General features: G+C 35.1%; 1 protein-coding gene across 1 annotated transcript in view; it reads right to left on the bottom strand.

The window, feature by feature from the left end:
- The window catches only part of Erc2 (ELKS/RAB6-interacting/CAST family member 2), an 808,331-nt gene that overhangs the window by 392,814 nt on the left and 393,932 nt on the right, over positions 1 to 21,585 (bottom strand). Inside the window, exons 9-11 of the mRNA XM_077796473.1 lie at positions 13,985 to 14,125; positions 11,074 to 11,214; positions 7,023 to 7,058 (exon numbers count right to left, since the gene is read on the bottom strand). Of these exons, the coding sequence (XP_077652599.1) occupies positions 7,023 to 7,058; positions 11,074 to 11,214; positions 13,985 to 14,125 (318 nt within the window). The remainder of the gene's footprint in view (positions 1 to 7,022; positions 7,059 to 11,073; positions 11,215 to 13,984; positions 14,126 to 21,585) is intronic.

The raw sequence follows: 21,585 nt of genomic DNA on the forward strand, positions 1-21,585 counted from the left end.
CTCTCCTGACCTCATGTGATGTTGAATTAAGTCATAATATTAAAATAAAGCCCATAGCTAAGTTTATAGCTGGCTTGGTATCTGTTAGATAATACTTGCATGTGCTAATGATTCTTCCTTTTAAAAAGAATAGACAAGCCTCAATAATATCTGTGAGTTAAATATCTCTTTCTGTTTCTACTGTCAGGTTAATATCTACTGACTCAAGGAAAAAAAATTAAGTCAAATTACCTTCAATCTTGATGCTAGAATTCTTAGAAGGACTTTTAGATAAATGTGTAAATAGATAACTTTAAAACGTGATTATGTTAAAAGATAAAAGACAGGTTTTAAAAGAGCTATAAAAAGATGTGAGAATAAGAGCTGCTTCTTGAGTCACATGAAAACAATGACAGAGCTTCCCTTGATTGGGAAGGCTGGTGGACTCCTTGGTCATCCTAAATATTGGACGCAGATGTCGCCAAAGAATTTATAACTGTTAGTAAAGATAATCAGCTCTATTCAATGTAAATCACAAATTTTCAAAGGATAGGCTGAAAGTTTTAACATGGGTGTGTTATACTCAGATCCACAGACACAGGGGTGACACTATACTGAAAAATAAATAAAGGAAGAAACTGAGTTTATAAAACCAATGCTACCTTCAAAATTTTAAGGCCAGAACAAGCTCTAAAAATGGAAGGAAGCACTTTATTTATATTTAGGAAATATTCTTTTCAAATGATGAGTTTTTTAATCTGTACTGGCTGACCCTGATACGGATCAAAGTAGGTAGCAGATTTACCCTAACATGCCCTAGATACTGTGTCAGGTGCTGGGGAGGAGACTTATGGACTTATTTCAATAAATCATTTCCACAAGAAATTCCTACCATGGCATGATTCTGACCTATGCAAGATTTAAATTGAAAATGTCGAGTAATTATTTCCTCTTAGGGATCTGTTGGTTTGAATTTAGCTCCCCCACATGGGAAGTGCTTGCCTGTTCCATTATTCTAAGGCACATCAACTTTGTTCCCTCTTGATAATCCATATTGATGTGTATTTTCTGCCTCAAAATATTTCTTAAAACTTACAGAATAACACTTAAACGTTTTTTTTAGAAACACACAGATAATTGGGAACTGGCATTACAGAAATTTCTGTATTGTATATTAGATCAGTAAGATTTTGGGGACTCCAGATTATGTCTCTTGTATTTCCATATGTAGGAAAATTTCCCCACAAATGGGAATAATCAAAACAAAGTTTTTGCCTCACTGATATGGGCAAGTCTCAGCATTTTGATGTGAATTACTTTGAAAGCCTGGATCAAGAATAAAGAGGAATCTAGTCATGACTTGGGATGAATAGCATTACAATACCTAACAGTTATTTTAATTAAAGAAATTAGAACTGTTTCAGGAAAAAAAGAAGAAGAAGAAAAAATTCAGATTAATACTCTATCTAAATCAAACTAAAGCAAAAAGCCGCTAAAGCCAAAGCTGGAGGCTGACAGGTATCCAAATCACACATCCCAACTTTATTTGAACTTAATCTTATAAAGGTTGATCACTGATTATTTTTAGTAAAATACTAGTTCATCATTCCAGATGCCTAGGAAGGAAAGCATTAACTTTGGTCCAAAAAACCTGCTATGAAACAAGGCAGGGAATATTCAATTATAATATTATATAACACTCTCCCTTTGAAATGAGTCTTAACAATTTTAATAAAAAATAATTTCCCTCAAAATAAGCAAATGATTAGTCATGAACATAAAATACAAGCAGAATGTTAACTAATTAATCTGTTGATTTTTCATCCTTGCTGCTTCTGGGTTTTAGCAATAACTTGATAAATTCATGTACTATAAAAATATGATTCTCTACTCCCGGTGCTTTGCTGGTTTAGAGTCCTTTGACAGCGCTTTAACATTCCTTTCATATCTTAACAGCAGAACAGGGCATATAAACTATTTCAAACATTATACTCAATTTCAATCTTCTAAAAGAGTACCAATCTTCACTTAATTCTAAGTTATGAACAAAATATTAACTTATTAAAATAAAGTTTCTAAGGGGGAGATAGAACTAAAATATGTTATAAAATTTAAACTTCATTTAAATACAATAAATCAATACTAGGCATAATAAATGAGCCTAAGTAATACATTTTGAAACTAATGATGAAATACATCGAAATCTTGTACTTCCTAGTTTTATGGGAAATTACTCTTTCACAATTCAAGCTAACTACATCCAGTATATTTACAATTTTTATGTTAAAACAATCATACCAAATAGAGATTTTTTTCATAGATGAAACAAATTATATATATATATAAAACAAATACTCCAAATACTTTTTCTCATGTCAACCCCCCCCCAAAAAAGAACCAACTATATGCTTTACATACAGTAAGACTCCCCAACCAAAATATAATTATTAACATGGTTCCTGTTAACTTTGGAATTTCCTAAAATTAGCAATGTAAAAGAACCAAAGTTCTTTTTTGAAGTCCTATGTTTTAGAACATCCAGTGAGTGTTCTTATGTGTGCCTGTGTTCGCACATGCAGTATGTATTCACTGAGCTATCTCTTAAATAGCTATAATCTTCCATTATGTCAGGGGATATTAGTCTAAGAATAAATCAAATAGTTTTCAGAAATAAGCTAAAAATATCATAAAAAGAAAGCACTAAGCCTAAACAATCACTATGATAGCATTTGTTATTCAGCCCACTGCGCTCCTGGGATCACATAGTCCTATGATGACACATAATTCAGGAAGACCTCACTGAACACTGACAAGACTTTTTTTCTTTCTCTGGAATGGAAAAATGCTTGATTTTTGTCTTGTAAAACATGATCCCTGCAAAAGATATGTTCAGAAGAGATGGGATTTCAAATAGCTAATAATTAGGTGAGGGTCAAAGGGGAGGCTCCTGTATTGGGATCATCAGACCAGTCTCAAGGGTACCCCCGGCAGTACCAAGCCCAGTATCATACAGTAATGAGGATATTATACAAGCACTAAGTTGAGGGGTCTAGAAACTCTAAAGATTTACTTAAAATTTTAGGAACAAATCCTGGATACCATCATTGAGCACAATACTAGGAGGGCTACAGCAAATAAGGTATTTGAGCCTGATGAAAAAACCATATTATTTGTCTAGAATTAAGAATCAAGGGAAGAAAAAGGACTCAACTGAAGATACCCTGCACAGTGTTTCACAATGACAAGACAAAACTCCTCCAGGAGCAAAGATCAGTAGTTAAGCTACAGAAAGATTATCATTATAAGAAAGAGTCAGGATACAAAGGCAAAATTTTAGAAATGGCATCAGAGTATCACTCAGTACAACGGACTGACTGGAATAAAGAAGAAAAAAAGTAAATGGTTTATTTCTATTCTATGGGGAAAAAATACATGTGGGAGGACTTCAAAGCTTAATCCTTGTTTACTCTGATTGAGTACAGATTGATAGACCTAGAGATGACTGTAAATTTACCTTATGTAGCAAAAACAATGAGTATAATTCACCAAAAATGTGAAGGATGGCCATGGTCAAAATAAACATACAAAATAAATAAAAGACGTTTCCTTGATACCAATAACTGGTTAGAAAATATAAGAAAGACAGCATTCAAATAGCAACTTAAAAATTATAAATGTAGAACTGCTTCAGACTATCTATAAAAACACCCCACAGTCCTATAATAGAAATATGTCAAAACTTTACTATGAAAAACCACTGAAATGAATAAAAATTGTATCAAGTTTATAAATGGAAAAAAACCTGGAAATATATTGATCATTCTAAAATCACTGTTTAGAATGAATGTAATTTAGATTAAAGTAATCACCAGTTGTGCTATTAAATTGATAAAGTGACCCTGAAATTCACCTGGAAAGATAGAAAATTATAAGGACCTTAAAACAAACAAATGAAACTTAAAAAAAAAAAAGACAAAATGAAAAGCAAAAAGAACTAAGGTGGAATCTCAAAGCCACAATAGTTAAAATTTTGAAGAACAGCCCAGAAACTAAGCCATTTATCCATGAGAGCTCAGTATACAATAAAGTATATCAAGATTAGTGGATAAAGAATGAATTATTTGATAAACAGTGGTAGGATATTGGTCAATAATTTAGAAAAATATAGTTAGAACCTCACTTCTCATAATGAATCAAAATAAATTAATAAGGGGTAAAGGAGTTAAATTTATGTAAAACATAACAATGCAAAAAATTTAAATTCAGCTCACAAATAAAACTGGAAAATGACTTCAAAGAATAAAGGCAATGAGAATATCCTAAAGAGAAACACAGGTTGAGAACCTAAAAATAGTTCTATGTGTTTTTAAAAAAGAAGTTTTTTAATTAAATAAAATTTCCACAAATCTGACAAAATTTCTATATAAGCTACAGCATACTCCATATAAACTGATGAATAAACCAGGATACTCAAAGGGAAATGCTCAAATGACTTAAACAATTTACAGAAAGGAGAATATTAAGAAAATATACTTAAAATCCTAACTTTCATTAATAATTAAAGATAGGAGAGTTAAAAAGAAAAAATTTCTACCTGAGCATTTTTCAAAGTTATGGAAAATGACAATTCTCAGTAGTGGCCAGGGTGTGACCAAAAGGCCACATTTAACCAGTGCTTAAAGGAGTGTGCCTTGGCAGAATTTCTCTGAGTTCCTGCAATACAGCAGGAACTATGGTGAGTTTTTTTAAATATTGGCCCAGAAATTTATTCTATGAGGAAAAAAAAAGTGTGGAGAAATAAATAAAGTTTTTTTCAGAGCATTATTTATACTACTAGCAAACCAAAAAAGAAAAGAGGGAAGAAATGACCAACATTAATATAAATAACATAGAATAGTAAACACCATTGAAAGGACATTTTGGAAGAATAGTTAATGATATAAAAAATTTCTAATGATATGCAGTTTTTTAAAAATAGGATATAAAATGGAATAATCACTTTAACACAACTTAATAAAAAGAAATAGAATATTAGGTAAGAAAAAGAAAGATAAAGGAGAAAGGAGAAGGAAGGCAAAAAGAGAAGTAAGAAGAAAGAAGAAAGCAAGAAAAGAGGAAGATAAAGAACAGAAGAGAACAGTAACAGCAAAAAAAAAATGCCTAGGCAGGGAGCAACCCAAATGTTCCTAGTGATTATCTCTATGCACTGAGACATCCTGTTATTTTTTTTCTATATCCTTCTATACTTTACAAATTCTGTACTGTGGACATATATTATTTTTATTACTAGGGAAAACATAGTCATTTTTTAAAAGACTATTAAGGAGAGAAAATCCATCATGGTCTGTTCCTATCAGTCCAACAAAGAATTGGACCCTGAGAATATCTGTAGGCAAGGGGAGTTAAAATAATGAGGGTTGGCTATATTCCCAGGATGCCAAACCAATGGGCTAGCTTAATTAACTTGGGAAGGAAAGTCAGTCAATGATTTTTGAATTAGTCACTGAAAAGACTAAAAAGTTTGCTTATGTATACTGAAGAAGATCACTGGGGCTGAAGTGAAGGAGAAGCTGATGGTGTTTGTGATCAATATTTTGAAAAATGGTCTAAAAGTTAACTGAGTTGTGTCTTTGATCCTACCTATCCAGACAGGAATATGAACTCCTGCTATGGTTGTGGTAAATTTTCACTGCTGTAGAAACAAAGCCATCCCCATCTGTCCTTTATACCTCCCACAATTATGAAATACTTAGGTTATTTTTCTGTCCCTAACGAGTAGGTATGAAATAATTTCAGCAGGATTACTTCATACCCTTTTAAAATAATCTTTAAAAAAAAGAAAAAAGAACATGCATTTTTCCCAGGGTGTATTTTCAAGCTTAAAGATATTCCAATCTTATTTGTCTTTCTTCACCTCTCTACTGTCTTCAGCCTGCTTATTAACACTTCCATTCAAGTGCTAAGGGAAAGGAAACCTGGATTGTTTTTGCTTACTCTGCTAAAATCCATGCTTGGGAAATAGTTAATAAAGAAGCTCCTACAGGGCTTTAGGAATTCTGTTTGCAAAAATAAAATTGGTTGTAAAGAATGAAGGGTGGAGGATGAATCTAATTAAGTACACCCGAATATCTTGCACATCAAGCTAAATGTATCCTGGAGCATGCTTAACAAAAAGTCGTTAGCTAACTTTGTTTCCTTTATCCATCCTATTACTTTTTTTCCATGATGGAAATTTATAAATAGGAGATAATTAGAATGCATGATAGTTCAGATCATATTTGCCAAATGATAAATTCTAGCCACCTTTAGAAACATTTCTCCCAGTAAGCCAACTTGAGACAAAAAAGAAAAAAAAATAAAACCTTCTTTTTAAAAAATAAAGAAACAAACTGCTTCACATAAATATACACATCATTAGGATAAAAAAAATAGTGGTGGCATCTGGACCATGTTATAAATTTTTTTACTAGTTACCTGATTTTTGTACTCTGAGAAGCTATAAGGAGAACTGCTATTATCTGTTATTAGGATACTATATTATGGTTTCCCCAATCAAATGACATGTTTTTAAAACATGTCTTACAAAACCCACAATAATGTCATATATTTACTAATCTCAAAGAGATTTTTATTGTTAAATCTAAATTTAATGTCTATCTCATCAACACAACATACATTGAATTTTTGCTATTTTACAAATGCTATTCCTTTTGACATAGATTAGTCTGTGTCCAAAGGATCTGAGGATGAATTTCATGAGTGTAAATCTTTAGCTGACTTCTGTTTTTCTACAGAAAAATAGACTTGAAATTAAGAAGAAGCTAGTATCAGAGCTAGGAATATTTCCTTGAGTTCTTAATTTTTTTTTAATTTAAAAAGAAATGACAATGGCCTCCGCACAAGTCATTTCTTTTGATAGAAAGGAAATGAGAAGGGACTAATAAATATTTTTGAAGCCTCCCCAGTATGGCACTTTGTGACATGTGATCAGTGGATCCTCATGCTTTGATATGTTACAGCGGGAACTTTCAGAAATGACTTACTGGGTTGTACATCTGATTGAACAACTGCTCAGCTTGCTACATTGCAAAGTTGGGGAGGCATTGAAGCACAGACAGGGAAAGAAGGAAAGATCCAGAAAAACAACATTAGCTCAACAAATCCAGTGCATTCGCACAGACTAACTGGTCATTAAAAAAGAAGAAATTTCAGTTTCTAAACATTCCACAGTGAAAGTGAGAGGCTCTAGGGAAATACAAATGTTGATTTTGGCTCCGATAAAAGAATAGCTGGAATAAGAAATTTAAGGTTTGTATTACTTTCCCTTTCTCAAGTTAAATAACCCATGAAATAAAGAAAGCTGTCCACTTTTGATGATACATGAAGTGCGGGCCTCCAGCAATGAATCAGAAGAAGTACTTTTGGCCAAGCCCATAATTTATTACCTGAACTTCAAAGATGGTAATAATAAAAGATTAATTAAATCTTATCATTGAATTTATAGCTCTTCTTTTATACCAACACAAGCTTGAATTTTCAATTCAGTCTGACTCCAGAAAAATACAGATTAGCAAATGGCAGGTTAGCAATAGCAAAATATCAGTAAACAAAACATTATCAGATTAACTTAAATGGAGAAAGAAAAAAAATTAAGTCAGTAAGATAACAAAAGAGACCTACAATACAGTATTATCCATTGCCCATTACCAGTTTCTATTGTTAGTTTAGAATTAAGAAATAAATACTTTTCAAAGATATCCTGTTATGTTCCAAGTGCTTTAGAACCTGTAATGGTCTCCTGTCAATTTTGTACAGATTTAGGTTTCTGGATTTAAATGTACTGAATATTATTTTAAATAGCACCCTCTAGCGATATTTCTTAAATACCTGCACCAATTATTTGGGGCTAGACATCAAGGTGTAGAAGGCGAAATATTATGGAAATTGTTACTTTGCTTTAAGCTGAGATATGCCTTTTTATGAGCCAGATTCCTGTTCCTTCAACTTGAATAACTAAATAATGATTTTATCATGGTTTTAGAAAACCCTCTCCTCAAGCATGACATTAATTAGAAAGTTACTGAGGAGCATAAATCATAACACTTTGAATTACTGTTGCTTCTGAACTGATCTAGTCATACAAATCAATTACCTTCTACAACTTGAACCTCAAATACTCAAAAAAAAAAAAACCAATATGATCCATGCATTAATAATCAGGTTCTTTTCTATATGTCGATGTCTATAACTGATGAATGCACTGAATTATAAAGCATACTCATAACTACTGGTTACTCATAATTTGGTTAGCATTGTTTAATCAGTCTTACCAATATCAGTAAAGATTTTTCACACATGAACATCTGACTGTGCCATGTTTAAGAGGTGGGATGGAATGTCTAAAGGGTAATTCCTTTTCTGCTATAACCATTTTTCATCACTAAGGATTTGAAGATGTCTTAAATCTACACAGTATAATGAAAGGTTAAAAGTAATAATGTGTATGAATGTTCTGCCCAAACTGTTGTGTAAAAATTCAGCTTATCAAAGTTAAGCATTATTCGTAAGATAAAAATCAATTAAAATCTCTCTTTGGATTTCACTGTCTTTGGCCAACTAGGTGCCTGTTCAAATAAACACATCTATGATCTTGTATAGATTTTAAGGCAAAAATACTGGATTCTCACAAATCTTGAGCAAAGTTCCACTGAGAATACATGGTGTATTTATGACATAATAAAACTATTATATTTTCAGCTTTCATTTAGTCAACCTTTATATTTTATTCACAAGTCACAAACCCTTTTACTTAAAAGGAGGCCCAGACACTCCTTAAGCTTTTATAGCTGCTTATTTTTCCATGAGTAAATGATGTGTTTATATGCATATTCACATACTGTTGGCTTATAATTTCAAATATTTCATGTAGATCTCAATTCTTTTTAAGGTGATGGGTACTTGAGGTTTTTATGGAACTATTTATTAGCAGAATTAAAGACTACTGAAAAAAACTATTTTAAACTTTTGAATGTAGTTAATGCTAAAGAGCCAAAAGCAACAAAACAACATCTACAGGTTAGGAATAAAAATATTTAAATTATCATTACCTTATTTAAACTCACTGTACTATGCACTTAGGAGACAGTATAAGCAAAGATTATGTAAATACTTAGAAATAAGTTATCCTTTCATAAATTAAAGAGTTTATTTATAGAAAGACACCATATTTGTCATTTCACTTCTGGTGATATTACAAAATGTTAAAATCTGTTAGGAATAATGATATAATATTTACAGGATTTGGTCTGTGAATTCCAGTAAATTTGTCTACCTGAGAGTACAAGGAAAACACTATGAGTGATCTCTCGGGCAAACCACAGCTATGCTGAAGAAACTATACTAAATTGCATAGATGTTGATTTATTAAACTAAGTCATGTACATGAAAACTATAAGCATCAATATGTGAACCTTCTTTTTAATTGCCAGGGAATTTCAAATTCCAGAGATGACTTACACTAAAAAGGAGGGTGCAGTGCATGAGGTCTACAGAAATCATAAACAGGGTGGCCTGACCTCCATAACAGCTCATCAGAGTTGATGGAGGGTGTCTTTCAGGATCATATATATTTGAGGTCCTATTTCATTCCACACTCACACACTACAAGTGAGGTAAGATCATGAAGACCATACCAAGAATCTGGTGAATTTCTGTCTCATAAAGTTATCTTGGCACCTACCTTATGGTCACAAAATTGTTTTATTAAGTAAAAATGATGTTTCATAGATATATATCCTAATATGCATATGCATGTATGCCACACTGAAGGGCACTTTTATAATGTGTCAATAATGTATATGATACTCCCAATGCATAAATAGCCAAATCAAATTGCACTTAAATGCCCTTAAATGGGTAATTTAATTCTCTTATTTACTGTTCAGGATTCCTGCTTAATATTGCTCGAAATCAGGTAAATGGTGAGTGCAGTATGAAACATATTTTGTAATACAGAGATTTTTCTTGCCATTTCGTTATAAAGAGATTCAATTTGTATATTTATCTCTTTCTGTATTAGTAAGTAGACTCAGTGTGAAATTTCTAATGACAATTTCCTAAAATGTTCTGTAAAGTGAGCATAACTTTAGTCACATTTCAGTTATACAGCACCATAAGAAATAGGATATTAATTTTTAAAATATTTGGAATGATTCTTCCATCAGTATGTGATTCCATCACATCCCTGTCCATCCATGTCATTTGTCTTCATATCTGTAGATTCTAGTGTGCTATGAATTACACCGTCCAACTTTTATTATATGCTTTATATGTTAATGTTTAAATTCTTCTGTTTTGAATAAATTTATAAGTTGTCAAAGGGAAACGAAATGCTTAAACTCATAACATTATGAGTTTGTATGTGAACGATGAGTGCAGACGTACCAAACAACACAGGGAAAAAGTCAAAGGAACCATGCATGACTGGAAATGCACTCCACAAGAATGTCCAGGTCAGAGAAAGCATGTGAATGCCACAATGGAAAGCCCCTGCTTTCCTTTCCACAGCCTTCTATACACAACAAGCTTTCTTAGACAGTAAGGTCATCTGGGGTCAAGGATAAACAGTCATTCTACAGATATGCTGGGACTTGACTATAGTGGTGAATTTCTAGAATTTGGTGTTGTTAGGGAAAATTCGCAAAGTTCTCATACAAAAATTAACCTACTTCTAAAAGTAGTACTAGTTCATCGAAGTATAATGGGGCCCCTGGATTCCTTGGTTTGTTGAAAACATTTCCATTTATTTTTTATGATAGTTGAGATTTGCCCAGAGAATAATGGCTGGTTTTTATATTTTTCATTTCTTCTACTAATTTCATCTATTTTTCAAGTTTTCTTTAGGCAGGAAACTTAAGATAATTTTTTAGGTTCACAGACAGATTTAATGTAGACTTCTTAGGAATAAAGAGTAATACTTTTATCAGTAGACAGCAAAGATAAGGAATTTCTTTCTTTTGAAAAATGCCTTTTCCTTTCCCATTCTATAAATTCTTTTGAAAATGAGCATGCTTTTTTTTCTTAGACCTCACTTACCTTTTTTAACTGGGCTTCCAGTTTGCTACATTCCTCTTTCTTTTGTTCGATGGCTATTTCTAGAGATTTTAATTTGGAGTCCCTTTTCAGTCCTGCAGAAGCTAATGAAGATGCATGTTCTTTGAGGTCAATTAAACTAGACTGAAAGAAAAAGAATGCTGGTAAGTGAAACACCACAATTTCTCCTAGCTATGTCTTCAATTTGAAATATACTGATTCTATACTTAACAATAAAGCATGCATTAGACAGAAAGGGTAAATATAGTCTTACCAAGGTAACAATAGTCAGCTCTGGCCAGGAAATTAAAGTTGGCCAGCTTACAGAATCAAGCAGGATCTAATTGCAGTAGAATCAAATGTGACCAAACGGTGTGGTGAATGCACTTTTCACATCTCAAAGTCATGCTAATGATAGAAGTAATGTCTTAACCTATCATGGCAAAACAGACACCCTGAACCTCATTTACATTTACTGCTATCAGACCATGAAGACTCTAAGACCAGAACGAAAGAAGATTCTGACTTTAATGCTTCCCCTGAAGGGTAAATCTAAAACTTTTTAAAATCCCATTTTTAAAAATTAGGGGGGTACCAGGAATTGAACCCAGGGGTACTTAACCACTGAGCCACATCTCCAGCCCTTTTAATTTATTTATTTATTTTTATTTTGAGACAGGGTCTTGTTAAGTTGCTTAGGGCCTTGCTAGGTTGCTGATGCTGGCTTTCAACTAGCAATCTCACAGTCTCAGCCTCCTAAATCGCTGGGATTAGAGGCATGTGCCACCATACCGGTCCCTATTAAATTTTTATCAAATTTCATTACTTAAACAGATCACTGTTTTTCAAAAATCTTCTGGAGAATCAAAAATAAAATATTTTGAATTTTAGAGTAAAGTAGACTTCATGTTACAGTCCTTTGTAATTCAGATTTAACAGATAGAATGAATCTCCCCAATTCAGACATGGGGTTACCTATATACTTCCAGCCATCAACCATGTCCAGAAACCAAGAACTTCATTGTTCAATCTAAATTTCAAAAACTAAAGATATAAATATTTGCATGTATCTATGAACATAACTTTACTACATACAAGGGCAATGTTCACTATTCAAATATGAAATGGGTAGCAACATTTAACTATGGGACTAAAAAAACCAATTTCATCCCAAATCAGACAGTGTGAATTACTTTCTTATCTTTCTGCAGCACCTTGGAGTTACTAAGCACACAGAATCTTTCTGAAAATAATAACAATTTATGCTAGGCTGCTTCATGTGCACTGGAATGACCTTGAGGATAAAGGGCATCATCACCCAGCAACACACTCTTAACCACTCTGTGAGGGTCAGTTAGCCATTCTCATGTTTCAAGTCAGGAAACTAGGGCTCACATTAGCTATGCATCTTGTTGAAGGTCACCCAGCTATTAAAGGAAGACAACAGTCTCAACACAGGTCTACAACTCTGATTTCATATACTTATCATATCACTTCCACCGAAACAACAAAGGACCTTATAATCTAGTTATTTTGTCATAGTAAAGACATACAATCACCCCATCTAAATTATAAGATCCTTGCTAACTGCAAATCTATGCTATTCTTCTTTATAAGTTTTAAAACATGAGTTTTGATGGCCATTTTAGTCAACTTAGCGAGGCTGTGCTCCTCAGATATTAATCTGGAAGTTGTTGTACAAGGTATTTTGTAGATGTATAAAAAATAACACTTCTAATCAGTGAGGAATGTGACACATGAGGACAAAGCTTCTGTGCCTTCCTCCTTCCACACAAACTATAGTAACTATAGAACCCCAAGCTGGATTAGCAGTAAAATAGAAGGCAGAAGACTTAAATTCTTAATTTTCATGTCAAAGAAATAATCTCTTCTCCAAAACACTGCAGGCATAAATTTTAGGGATTTTGCTTCTGGGTTTCCTCAAAACTCCTCTAACTCATCAAATCTTTTTCTTCTTTACTTGCATTCCCAATTCATACAGGACTTTAGTTTGTATAACATTACCAACACCCAAGGGTGAGATACTCCTGTGAAGGAGGAAAATATACAACTGTGCAATGGGATCAGTCTAGCAGGGTGAAAGAGCCCAAGCAGTTGGACAGCAGATGCACACTTCTTACAGGCAAAAACAGGTATGTATGGGTCAATTGTAGACACAAATCTCAGAGTTGTGGAGGTTAGACAAAATAATATGTATACTACTTCTCATTCATCTCCACTAAAGCATCCTCAAGAAAACTGAAGGGGTTATAGGTATCTGCTGGAGTATGGGGGAAGAACCCAAAGCATCCTCTCCAGAATCCCCAAGCAAGAAATTTCTTTAAAGTAAAACACAGGTGGCATTGACCTTCTATACTCATATTTGCTACAGCATGAAAATACTGTTTGAAATTGTTTACTAAAATATAAAAATAAGATTCCAGAAGAGTAACCATCTTTGTGTCCATCATGGTGCTACAACTCCTAAACTACGATATTGGGTTGTCCATTTGAGAAGCACAAATGAATACAAGGCATCCAACACAAGCATTAGCATATAGCAGACCCTCAATAGAGTGGAGTTATCCTTGTCATCCTCATCCATGCTCAATCAAAAGGATCAAGGAACTTTGAAAAACTTGCAGAATATGCTAAACCACACAAAGCTGGTATAAGACAAGGAAAAGTCTCAAGGAGCTACACTGCAAATAGCAGAACAGAGAAGCTATCCAGAGGGCATTGCTGATGAAGGAAGTTACAAGAAATAGTTTCCTTCCCATTCATACAGCTTTAACAAGAGAAAGGTTACAATGTTCCCTAAGCCTTCCCACAGCCCTTCCACCAAGTTTCTTACAGCTTCAATGAATACAGGTTTATGAGGACATCAATGTGGTTCATGGTTCTCCAGGCTCACCTCTTTTTCTGTGAGTTCAGCTTGTAAAGCATTGACCTTTTCTTTCAGGTCCTTGTTCTCTTTGCGGAAAGATTCTATCTCTTCTAGTCTTTCCCGATCATCTCTCTCCCGCTGTTCTTTCAAACGCTCAATTATTCTCTCCTGTGAAAGCGTCATGAAAAAAGAAGAGGTGAAAATCCATTTAGTGTGTGCCAAAGCAAATCACTAAGGAAAGTAAAGGGTTGTTATCTTAAAAATACAGGAATCAACACACACAAGAAACACAAAATTGGGTTTGTGGAAAGAGGTTGTGCATGCTGGCATCTGCAAAACACCATTAATATTGCTTTTGACTTGTGATTACAAATTAGCATTATAGGGTTGTATGGGGTCTTAACATTCAAACTCTGATGCTATACTTGGTTCATGGTGGTATCTGGATAAAGCCTAACGCAGTTCTAAAAGAGACATATTCTAGCATCAAGATTTGAAACTTACCAAAACCTTCTACAGGCAAAGGGAAGAGGCAGAACCAACCTCTTGGTTTGGGCCTCTTTGATTGGCCTCCCAGTTTGGCATCAATGAACATTCTCTGGTTTCTAAAGACTCTTCTCTGACTAGATAGGGGACTGAATTTAGACCTCCAGGACTTAGGGATAGACTAATTAAAATGAGAACTCAAGACAAAATAAAGAATAAGCTCAATATGTATGTGATTTTTCCAATGCACCTAGAAATGTTACTTCTGTGTTTTATTTTTCAATAATTTCAATAACTCCTTGGTGATCAGTAGAGATTTCAAAACACTGGTTAAGTTTGAACAATTCAGAGTATTCCTTGACTGGGAGATACTGCATATTGTGATGTGCTCTTCTCTTCAGTTCTCATCACAACTTTGGAGGCAGAGTCAGTACTACTGGAGATGGGATGGCGGTAAGGAAACCCAGAGCCCAGAGGAACTAGACTCACCCCAGGGTGACTTGCTAACAGAAGATCTCTGATACTTAACCAGGCTTATGAGACCACATAACCACAAATACATGCCCAGAAACATTCAAGGAGCATGAAGGTCTGTCTGATTTTCCATTTCATACTGAAATGAAAATACTACTCTGGTAGATATTTTCTAAAAATGTGGAATCTGACTGATACCAAAGAAAGACTCTTTGGGAAGGGGGATCAGAAACATTCCACCTGGATAAAGATTGAGTGAAATTTCTAAAATAAGTTTCAAAGTATTCAACACTTCTCTAAATTTCCTTTTGGATGGCCATGTTAAAAAAATATTCGTGTAAAAAACACCCTAAAGATCCTGATATTATCTTTTATATTCTTATAAGTATATAGCACAAGGTGAGGCCAGATACACAAGGTAACTGTAAAACAAGGTTTAGTGCAGAAGGAGGTTAGTTTGAACACAGCATGTGATTTATGATCCCCTGAGGAAGCAGTTGTGCTATCCCAATGATAATTTATACATTTAATGCTTTTGAAGGAGAAAAAAAGTACCATTACTGTTTCACAATTATTTAAAAAATGTAACTGAAATATATTATTATAAAAATAGGGGTGGAAATAGAAATAAAAATGAGACTGGTTTGCCTGTATTTATTGCTTCATGATTCCAATTACAGTCCCAAATTACTCTGCCTGGATAATGCAGAGAGGATGATTATGGGATCTACAACAGAAGGAAATGACCATAGTGCACAGTATATTTCCCAAGAAATTCTTAACGGAGCCCTTTCTACCTTTTGCTTCTACTACAACCAGTTACCTGGCCACCAGGCCCTCTCTCATCACTTCCACCACATAGCTGCTGGAGTGACATTTCTAAAGGTCCAAACTGACCATGTCACTTCATTGTTTGGAAATCTTCCAGGAATCCTTCCAGCCAGATCACATGGCATTTATTCCCACTTGGCACCCTTTGCATAGTTTCACTGCATGCCCACCCTCCCCACCCAGCCTTCCAGAGGGCAATCTATGACCTTTACAGGGCCAAACTGTATGGTATAAAAAACACACCTAAAGAGGCAGGTGGAAAGAAAGAGACACAAAGTAGGATCATCTTGGCTTCAAAGAAAGGTTCATAAAATTATGTATTTGTGTTAATACCAAGAAAGTGTCAAAGTTTAAAAAATCAGCCAGCACTGTTATTGATGATTCAATAGTACAAAATATTTCTCTGTCAATCACAAAACTAATTTAACTGTCAGCCACGTGGGGCCAGATGTCAAAAACATGTGTTAAAAGGCCCTAATATGCCAGGATCTAGTTGATTAACAACTGACTTGCAGAAATTCCAATGTGTTCTTGCTTTAGCCTTATTTGCACTGGCAAGTGTTCCTTGAGCACTCATCTGGCACAGCACAGGTCTAATCTATTTGTGCTTTATCATTGAGTGGGAACTGCATTGCAGGGGCCTCTAGCTCTGCTCTCTGGCTTTCTCAACTGCTTATCTTCTAGGTGGTTACAGCAAAGCTTGGCGAGACCAGCCTTATAAATATGGTGAGTTCTGTCTCCGGAGCTTCTGTGTGTCAATCACAGAATTCAGTCATATTCAGTCTTCTTTTTGTGGGGCTGGAGGCTGAAGTAGGCCTTTGCATGCTAGACAAGAGCTCTGCCACTGCAGTACATTCCCAGCCTGAGTCACACTCAGCCTTAACTCAACAACTGAACAAATTCCTGGAGAGTAAAACAAGGAACACAATCCCAGGATGCCATAATCCAAGGGAAATGGTGAAGAGTTTCTGATGGATTCTGTCTACCAGCCAAAAGGCAGCAAATAATTACGTGTACTTATGAATCCATAAGGTTTTACTCACCATTTTATTTTTTAACCCCATGCCTTGTTACAGAGGATCTAGTAAATTAAGTGGGGATAAAAGTGGAATTCGTGAGAAGAAAATAATTTAAATGTACATTGTGAAGTTCTTATAAGCACACCACCACTTTTGAGCTGGGAAGCCTTAGATGGGTGTGCCAAGAGGGGAAACAGTCTCAACCAAGAGCTAACTTAGTTTGAAAGTTGCTTGGGGAGTACTGGGTTGAGAAATCAGCATGTGTCACAATTAATTAATGATAATTTCCCACACCCAGGAACAGGGCATGATGGTCACATGTCTAGAATATTTCTTTCTGGGCAAATCATTTCACTTCACTGAACCTATTTCCCAACTTTAAGATGGAAAAGCTTGAATTTAGCGTTTTGCTAGAAGTTGTGGTATTTCAACCACTTGTATCAGAATTTCTGGGTATGCTTAAAAATCACAGGTTCCTAGGCTTCAAGGCAGAGTAACTGAATCAAAACCTCTAGGAAATGGGAATAAGGAAACTATAATTAAGAAACTCCTTAGGTGATAAGATTATTTAGATACAAACAAGGTTTGATAATCACTGGAATAATTGAACTTTTATTGTTTGCCCTATTATAGAGAAACTTGTCAGTGCATATTCAATGGTTTTATCTGTGCTTTTCAAATATAGTAGCATTCTGATTTGGGAATCTTTTGGAAATTTCCCCCAATTAATTGCTCTGTATGCACTGTTATCATTCATTTTTGTATGAAAAACTAAACATCGGATGCAAATAATATTTGGAACTAAACAGCTCATAGATCAAAGCTGGCCCACAAAATAATTTGGTTAACTTGATCATCATAATATTTTTTAAATCTAAATTCAAATGTTTTGAAACAGGTCAGGGATGCTCTAGCTTGCCATAGTCACCAATAGTCTCTCTGCATCCCATTTCTCCCATTTTTGCTCCCTGCCTGATCCTTTTAGTCATCCACATTTTCAACTTCTCATCCAATTCAGATGCCATTGGCCTGAGATTGCAGATTAGCAAACTGTCAAGCAAGTTCCAGAAGAGTATGATATTTAGGAGTTTAAGTAATTCAAGGGTGCAGTTTGAAGATGAAATTCCAAGAGGCTCCAATATACTAGCAAGCAGTAAGGACAGTCTGGTGCAGGCAGCCTCCCACAGACCTCACTCAGATTTCCTTCCAGAACACCCCTCAGCCTCAAGGAAATATTTAAATAAAAAGACTAGTTTCAGATTTGGGAATTTCTTTAGGACTTAAACTAGAATAAATCAAACCTTAATAGGTTCTGTGCAGGAGGCGGGGGGAGATAAAATCACGCCAAGAATCCACAACATGAAAAATTATATAGTATATGTTTACTTCTATGAATTTTAAGAAAGAAACCAAGATTTAAGAATGAGCTGACATCATATCACCCCAACATGCATACATAATCTTAATAGTTTTTGAAGCAACATCTCCCCCCACCTGCCACATTCCAATTTTACAAGCAAAATTAGTTCAAAGATCTCTGGAAATAAATTCTTGAATATTGAAAGAATATTTTTTCCTGAAAAGTTATCATATTCAATATTTTTATGTCTTCAAATAAAATATTGTAATTATTATTTTTTAATCCTAAAGTTATAATTTTTAATAGAACCATGAAGAATATCTAGCCACAGTGTTATAGCTCTTTCTTGGCCTAGCAGTGATTCTCACACTACAGTGCACATCCCATAGACCAGGAGTTTGCTAAAATACAGATTTCCAGGCACCACTCAAGGTTAGATTTGGTAGATATTGATCGGGCCTAACAATTTAGGTTTTCACAATAACTACCTTCTGTTAATTCAGCTGCAGAGAAATCCTCTTTAAGATACATTGGCTCAGGAAAGCAGGGGGCCACTTAATCCAATTTTCCCATTCAACAAATGGGAAGTTTGAGGTTCTGTAAAGAAGAATTACTTGCCAGGGTCTACTAGTTACTTAGTGGCAAATGTGACACTGGCTCCTAGGTTTCCTTCTATCTGACCTCATTACCCCAGAGTTTATATCCTCTCATAATAGGGAACATAGTAGGCAATGTTATAACCGTGGTAAGACACCCAAAAGAAAGCCTGTGGGCAAGTACTGCAAAGTATTACAGAATCGAAAATGATGAGAGCATCAAGGGGAAAAAAACACAAATGGATCTACTTGCACATTTTAAAAGTTAAGATTTCTACAACTACACAGCCACATCAATGTTTATAGCAGCTTAATTCATAATAGCAAAGCTATGGAAACAACCCAGATGCCCATCAACAGATGAACGGATAAAGAAAATATGGTTTATATACATAATGGAATATTACTTAGCCATAAAGAAGAATGACTTTATGACATTTGCCAATAAATGGATGGATCTAGAAACTATCATTCTAAATGAAATGAGCCTATCCCAAAAAACCAAAGGTTGAATGTTCACTCTGACATGTAGATGCCAACCCACAACAAAGGGAAGAGAGAAGAATAGAAGTTCAGTGGATTAGACAAAGGGAAATGAAGGGAAGGGATGGAAGGACAAGATTAGGAAAGATAGTAGTATGAATCAGACATAATTTTCCTATGTTCACATATGAATACATGACCACTGAAACTCCACATCATGTACAACCACAAGAATGGGATCTGAATTTACAATAAGTTATACTCCACGTATATGTAATATGCTGAAATACACTCTACTGTCATTTATACCTAAAAAGAACAAAAGAAAAGAATATTAACAAAGAAAAAAAGAGATCTCTTTTGTTTCAAGCTGAATTTGAAAATAGTGTGAATAAACATTGGCCTAAAGACTTCCCCAACACTTTGCATGTCTGAGTGCCCCAAAATAAAGCTGTGTCTCAGAATTCCTAAAGAACTTTACCTGAACTATTTTTGGCCACTGGCTCTTGGACACATTGGGAGTGTTGGGGGTGAAGATATAGAACAGAAATTCAACTATAATTGGTGCTCAGAGAATAAATGAACTAATTCGGCCAAACTAAAATGGGCTAAAAATCATTTTAAAAGTCAATAAACATCAGAATAACCTATTATTTTTAGAGAAAGAGAGAGAGGAGAGAATTTTTTTTAATATTTATTTTTCAGTTATTGGCGGACACAACATCTTTGTATGTGGTGCTGAGGATCAAACCCGGGCCGCACGCATGCCAGGCAAGCTTGAGCCACATCCCCAGCCCCCAGAATAACCTATTTACTTAATGGATTTCATTTATTTGTTGTTTCATTCTTCATTAATTCATTCATTTTATTCTTTCATTTCTTTATTTTTATTTATTCAAAATAATCCTTATAAATGTATTCAGAGGAACGCCTCAAAGTGGCCTCCCAGCTCCAAAGAGTAAAAGGCAATTTTCAAAATCTTTTCTCATGAGATCCTGGGAGATGAGCTTCTCCCCACCCCTTGTACTTGCTCCTCCCTTCACCTAGTACACCTGCCTCAGAAGGGCTTGTGACTCACCAGTCACTTCCTTCATCCCTTTCCTTTTAAATGTCACCTTCCTGGCCCCAGCTGGCCACTACACCACAACAGTCCCTGTACCCATTCCCACTTTATTTTTGTTGATAGACATTATGACCTTCTGAAATCCTACATATATCTGTTACTTGTTTATCGTTTATTTTCCCCTCAACCCCAGTAGAATCTAAAGTCTGTAAGAGTCAAGATTTTGCCCATTCTCATCTCTGTGACATCCCGGTGACCACAATAGCCAATATCCACAGAGCAGCTCCATAAAAATACTGTGCAAGGCCATGGGGATGGCACTTTCTCTGTCTCTCTCTCTCTCTCTCTCTCTCTCAGACACACACACACACACACACACACACACACACACACACACACAATATTGCCTAGGTTTGGACTCCAGCAGAGAGATGGATTAATCAAATAAAAACAGATGCATGAGGGCCAGAGCTGTAGCTCAGTGGCACCTCACTTGCCTAGCACATGTGAGGCACTGGGTTCAATCCTCAGCACCACATAAAAATAAACAAATAAAATAAAGGCATGCTGTCCATCTATAACTACAAAAATTTTTTTAAAAACACGAAAAACAAAAACAGATGCATGAACAACTGAGATTGTGACAAGAGCTCTGAGAAGCTCATGGTATTCAGGAGAACATAATAGAGGTCCGCAGGAGGTATCCCTAAGAAATTAATTAATAAAATAATATTTTCCCTGAGGAAATGAGAAGTTAATTAATTTTTCCAAAGGACTAAGTGTGAGAATGAGGATTTGAACCCAGACAGTCTGATTCCAAACTCTTGACTACTGTACAACACAACTTCTCAAGAAGCTGACCTCTCCAGTGAAGAACTACATCTGCAGACACTAAACCACATTCTAGGTTGGGTGAGAATAAGTCCCAAGAGCCTAAGGGAGAAGGGAACATGATACACTTCAAAATCTAGAAGGCCAGCAGAGCTAGAGCACAGAAAACCAGGGAAGAGAGATAGGGGATGGGGATGAGACTGGAAATGAAGGAAGAAAGGTCAGAGGGAGGAAGGGAGGGAGAAAGGAAGAAGGAAGGGAACAGCCAGGAGAGGTGTTGGTCAGAAAAGAGTCAGCTCAGATGGAGGGGTGCACTGTGCCAGCATAAGGAGTCTAGTCTTTATCATTCTAACAGCAATGACAAGCTAGTGAAGGATTTTCAGGGGACAAGGGTGATGTGATCAGATTTGCATTTCAAAAAGATTTCCCTGGCTGCAGGTGAGTCTTGAGCACAAAGCCTACTGAAGAGGTCTGGTAAGGCAGTG

The sequence above is a fragment of the Urocitellus parryii genome, chromosome 3 (assembly GCF_045843805.1).
Source record: "Urocitellus parryii isolate mUroPar1 chromosome 3, mUroPar1.hap1, whole genome shotgun sequence".
Classification (NCBI taxonomy): Eukaryota; Metazoa; Chordata; class Mammalia; order Rodentia; family Sciuridae; genus Urocitellus; species Urocitellus parryii.